Source organism: Primulina huaijiensis, chromosome 9 (assembly GCF_012295235.1).
Source record: "Primulina huaijiensis isolate GDHJ02 chromosome 9, ASM1229523v2, whole genome shotgun sequence".
NCBI classification, from domain to species: domain Eukaryota; kingdom Viridiplantae; phylum Streptophyta; class Magnoliopsida; order Lamiales; family Gesneriaceae; genus Primulina; species Primulina huaijiensis.
The window spans coordinates 6,637,821-6,643,820 of record NC_133314.1 but is presented as its reverse complement, the minus strand read 5'-3'; the positions used below and the strand labels follow the sequence as shown (position 1 = coordinate 6,643,820).

At 37.8% G+C, this 6,000-nt stretch overlaps 1 protein-coding gene across 2 annotated transcripts in view; it reads left to right on the top strand.

The window, feature by feature from the left end:
- Positions 1-220: 220 nt before the first annotated feature.
- The window catches only part of LOC140984260 (two pore calcium channel protein 1A), a 42,572-nt gene continuing 36,792 nt past the window's right edge, over positions 221-6,000 (top strand). The window contains exon 1 of one of the 2 annotated variants that reach the window (XM_073451539.1): positions 221-637. In XM_073451539.1, coding sequence (XP_073307640.1) covers positions 464-637 — 174 coding nt within the window. In that variant the 5' untranslated portion in view covers positions 221-463. The remainder of the gene's footprint in view (positions 638-6,000) is intronic. The other variant, XM_073451538.1, reaches the window with a different exon arrangement.

Genomic DNA, 6,000 nt, shown 5'->3' with positions numbered 1-6,000 from the left:
AAGTAGGTAGTGTGATAGTTTTGAGAGTTTGAGATTTTTACTTTTTACCATAAATTTTTACGTTTTGATAACAATTTCAACCATTGATTTCAGTTCAAAATGAAAACGTTGATGTCAAGAACTAAGATACAAGTCAAAATATATCTTAAAAAAAAAAAATCGACGCCCGACGAATGTCAAATCAGGAGCTTTCGACCATGCCGACACCATTCGATATCTCTCCTCTTTCTGACACGTACCTCACGCACTATTTCTTCCATTACTGACACGGATAGTAATTTAATTCGTACACATCTAAAGACAACCACCCTGCCGATTATTATAATAACTTATCATTATTACTGATATTAAATATTGGTGGAACATCAACGACTTATCAGTTGGCACCACATTCACTCGCTGTAGTATTAAATCTGGTTGAATTGGTCATAATCCCATAATCTGAGGATCAGAGTGGAAGAAAATGAAAGAGGCCTTGCTGGGTGGTGGTGACACGGAAGCTGGCTTCGGCGTCGGCGGCAGCGGAAGCGGAAGCGGCGGCGGCGGAAGAGGTGGCAGGAAAAATAATTATAAACGCAGATCAGATGCTATTGCTTATGGATCAGCTTATCAAAAAGCTGCAGCTTTGGTTGATCTAGTATGTTTTTTTTCTTGTCTCTTTATATTTTGTTTGTTGGGAACTTGTGATGTATATCTCTGTTGCTGTCAGTGTTGGTTCATGTTGATTGTATTGGTTGGCATTATGTTTTGATCCGGAGTTTAGGCGATAAATTCTCCAATTGCCTCTGTTTTTTTTGTTTGAATAGAAGCCATATTTGGAAGGGTTACGGGTCAGGGTAGTTGAATTTTTTGTGAAAAGATATTTTCTGACTGATGTGAGCTGATGACGTTATCATCCAATATGCAACTTTTAGGATTTTTGTTGGATACTGATTGATGTACCTTTTTTTTTACCACCCATTGATTTGGACTGAGGGAATCCAAAGTCCTGGTTTAGATGTATAACAAAGGAAGCCTAAGCGGAAGTGCTAATTGAACTAATTCACTTTTTGTTTTAAGATGGTGTGAGATCAAAATATAATAGATAAGTTCTATCAAGCAACAAAAATGGCCAAGCATCAAATTGCGAGTAAAACTGAAATTTTTTATAAATTGCTAAGTTATCAAGCAAACTTTGAATTCAAAGAAAGCTAAATTTGAATTCAAAGAACACCATTTTTGAATTTTGAACGCATTTGTTGATTAGTAAAAAATTATTAGGTTTGATTATGTATGAAATGATATATAATTTTTTTGTTTTCTTCCCTAAACATCACCTATCCATTCTCCATTTCAAAAACGCACCAAAACACAAAATATTCTCAACTACAATCATTGGTGTAGAAGTGAGATAAATGATTTAGTGTGAGATTTCTTGATGAATGTTTATCCTTGGAAGGAATAAGATTAATGGAGAGAAAGTGAATGTTAAAATCAGAGTATTTTGTGTGAAATACTTGTATTCTCAATTCTCTTGTCTTCTTTGTTATTAATAAAGTAGTGATCTCCTTGAGAGATTTAGAGTGGACGTAAGCCAATTTAGGGGTAAACCACTATAAATATCGGTGTTCATATTATTTATGATGTTTCGCTGCGATGTTACACCGTTTATTTCCCTGATATCCCAACAACTGTTATCAGAGCGAGGTTCTCAAATACTATAGGAAGTCTCTGGGTTGCAGCTTAGTCTGAACTTCCATATTAGAAAAAACTTTCTAGATTGTGTTAGAGAGGTGGTTCTATTGTATTCAGACTTTGACAATTAATTCGTTGGTAGCAGTCATTAAAGATGGAGGTGCACACAAGCAAGATGATTAGCTTTAATGACTCTAATTATCAACTTTGGAAAAGTAAAACGAAAGATCTTCTATTCGTCACCAAGATGCACCTACCGGTGTTCATCAAGTCTAAACCAGATGATAAATCATATGCCGAATGGAACTTTGAGCACGACCAAGTCTGTGGTACATTCGACAATTTGTCGATGACAACGTGTATAATCACATCCGTAACGAAACACATGCTCGTACGCTTTGGACAAAGTTGGAGACATTATATGCCTCTAAAAGTGGTAACAAGAAATTGTTATATTTGAGCAAGCTTGTCCAGGTTCGATACAAAGAAAGAACTCTGGTTGCAGATCATTTGATCGAGATTCAAGGATTCGTGGAGCAGTTTTCAAGTATGAGCATAAAACTTGATGACAAGATGATAGATCTGATTGTGCTAGCTTCATTACCAGACTCTTGGGAGACTCTGAAGATATCACTCACGAGCACAACATTGGGAGGAGTCGTGAGTGTGGACTTCACCAAGAGTGGCATTTTGAATGAAGAGATGAAGCGAAGTTCTCTAGGAGCCTCTACCTCATAGTCAGATGTTTTGGCTACTGAGTCAAAGGGGTAAGCAAGATCAAGAAAAACATAAATCAGAAGCCAAGAAGAAGCCAAGAAGAAGCAAGTCCTCGTGGAGATATGCCAAAATAAAGTGTTATCGTTATGGAGAAAATGGGTATATTAAAAAATACTGCTGAAAACCGATAGGCAAACATGACACCGATGATGAGCAAACAAACATCATTGACGAATTCAATGTTGTTCACGAGCTAGAGCAAGAGTCTTTAAATTTGGCTACTCAAGTAACTAGTTGGGTGATCGATAGTGGAGCAACAGTCCACATCATATCTCGAAGGGAATGTTTTACATCCTACACACAAGGAGACTTTGGTGTGGTCGGGATGGAGAATAGCGACTTATCCAGAATCGTGGGAAAGAGAGATGTGAGCTTGACTACCATGGATGGCTCTACACCGATCCTGAAAGCCGTCAGGCATGTGCTAGATATGCATCTGAGTCTGATATCAGTCGAAAGACTCGATGAAAAAAGGTTTCTGCACAACCTTCCGAAACGGGATATGTAAAATTTCAAGAGGATCACTTGTGGTAACAAAAAGATTAAAGATGTCGAATTTATATGTAGTTCAGGAAAATCATTCTGAAGGTGTGAACTACGCAGATGAAAAAAACTCAACAGAGTTGTGGCACCGACGTTTTGGCCACATAAGTGAAGAATCTTACATGCCTTTTAAGTAAGCAGGTTCTGCCCGCTATAAAGCAGGTTCATATGAAACAATGCACGAAGCTTAGCCGGAAACAAAATAGGATATCATTCAAAAGTTCACCTCCTAGCGAGCCAATAAAATTCTAGATCTGGTGCACTCAGATCTATGTGGTCTGATGCCATTGTCGCTTATAGGAACGAGGTACTGGGTAACTTTTATCAATGATTATTCTCCGAAAATTTGGGTGTGGACACTCAAAACCAAGGACCATGTAGCGGAAACATTCAACAATATTCTAAACTTGGTTGAACGACAAACAAATATAGAACTCAAATGTATTCGAATATGTAATGCAAGAGAATACATCGGATCCTTTGATGAGATATGCAAAAAGAACGAAATCAGACATCAAATGACAGCACCAAAGACACCACAACTCAACGGATTAGCTGAAAAGATGAATATAACTTTGGTAGAAAGAGTCAGAAGCATGCTCTCACATGCAAATTTGACTAAAGAATTTTGGGTGAGGCCGTAGTTGCTACTGCATATATATTGAATTGCTTACCTTGTGTTTCTCTCAGTTACGATGTCCCGGAGCAGGTGTGGCAAGGCAAAGAAGTTTCCTATAATCATTTGCGGGTATTTGGCTATGTTGCTTATGTTCATATACCAAATTATGAAAGACATAAGTTGGATGCCAAAACAATGAAGCGTATATTTATAGGATATGGAGAAGATCAACTTGGTTACAAGTTTTACATTACGGATCTCAAAAAGCCTATAAGATGTCGTGATGCCGTATTTCGGGAGAATGAATTTTTGGAGACTGTGGGAAAGGAGAATTCTGGATCTGAACAAGATCTGGAATGGTGACCTTCAATGGTAAATACACAACTTTTTGAAGATGAAGAATTGCAGAAAGATCATGAGGATGATGATGAGATCCGTGTTCACAGTGAACTACCAGCAGAAATTTCTCGTGGTACAATGACCACACGTTCTGAAAGAGAAGTGCGATACTCAACCAGATATTCGTCAAATGAATATATCCTTCTAGCTGACGGGGGATAACTAGAGATCTTCGAGGAAGCTATACCAGTGAACACAAGGATAAGTGGATGAAGGCCATGCAAGATGAAATGCAATCATTGCATGAGAAGAGACATTTGAGCTGGTAAAGTTGACGAAAGGCGAGAAAACTTTGAAGAATAAGTCGGTAATCAAGTTGAAGCACGAAAAACAATGTAGTCAACCAAGATTCAAAGCTAGGATTGATGTCAAAAGTTTCGGGCAGAAACATAGGGTCGACTTTGACGAAATATTTTCACATGTGGTGAAGATGACATCCATCCGGATTGTGCTAGGGTTAGCAGCTGACCTTGATCTGGAGGTGGAACAAATGGGTGTCAAGACCGCATTCTTTCAAGGGGATTTGGAGGAAGAAATATATATGGAGCAACTAGAGGGGTTTGTAGAGAAGGGGAAAGAGGACTTCGTGTGTAGATTAAAGAATAGTTTGTACGGCCTCAAGCAAGCACCAATATAGTGGTACAAGAAGTTTGAATCAGTGATAACTCAACACAGATTCAAGAACACCACTCCAGACCATTGTGTGTTTGTCAAAAATACCTCTGATGATGATTTGATGGTGCTTCTGCTTTGGGTAGATGACATATCGATTGTTGGCAAAGATGCTACTGAAATCAAAGGCCTAAAGAAGCAACTGAGCAAGACTTTTTCTATGAAAGACTTGGGGCTAGCAAAAAGAATTATTGGCGTGGAAATCCATTGAAACAGGTATGCCAAAAAAACCTGGTTGTCGCAGGAGAAGTATATTGGAAAGATAATTCAAAGGTTCAGCATGGACCAGACCAAAGCGGTTGGATGTCCTCTTGACAACCACTTCAAGTTGAACTCAAAACAGAGTCCTATTACAGAGGATGAAGAAGAAAAAATGAAAAATGTTCTATATGTTTCAACTGTAGGAAGTCTGATGTATGTCATTGTATGTACTCGGCCGAATTTAGCTCATTCTGTAGGTGTAGTGAGTAGATTCTTTTAAAAACAGGGAAATGAACATTGGGCTGTAGGAAAATAGATATTCAGATATTTACGGTGCACCTCTAAACATAGGTTGAGTTTTGGAGGATCCAGACTTGAACTTGTAGGCTACGCAGATGCAGACATGGCAGGAGATGTTGACTCCCGAAAATCCACATCGGGATATCTGATAACATTTGGAAGGAGAGATGTGTCATGGCAATCAAAGTTGCAAAAACGTGTAGCATTGTCAACCATTGAAGTGGAGTTCATTGCAATAACTGAGGCAGGCAAGAACTTGTTATAGATGAAAGGGTTTTTGGAGGAATTAAGTTTTGTGCAAGATGATTATAAGTTGTTCTGTGACAGTCAGAGTGAAATTCATAATGGAAAGAATCCTTCAATGCATTCAAGATCTAAGTATATTGATGTTCGCTATCATTGGATACGTGATGTATTGGAGAAGAAGTTGCTAAAGTTTGAAAAGATGCACAAGGATGAAAATAGATCTGATATGATGGCCAAAACATTTCCGAAATGGAAGTTGGAATAACATAGAGCTGTTGCAGGTTTAATCGAATTCATAAAATGTGTTTGAGGGGGAGAATTGCCAAGTAATCAAGCAAACTTTGAATTCAAAGCAAGCTAAATTTGAATTCAAATAACACCATTTTTGAATTATGAACACGTGTTAGATTTGTCAAAGATTATTAGTTTTGATTATGTATGCAATGAAGTAAATTTTTTGTTTCTATAATATAAATGCCCTTTCATTCTTCATTTCCAAAACACAAAATCCTCTCATCTACAATCATAAGTGAGAAGGGAGATAAAAGATTTAGTGTGAGATTTCTGTA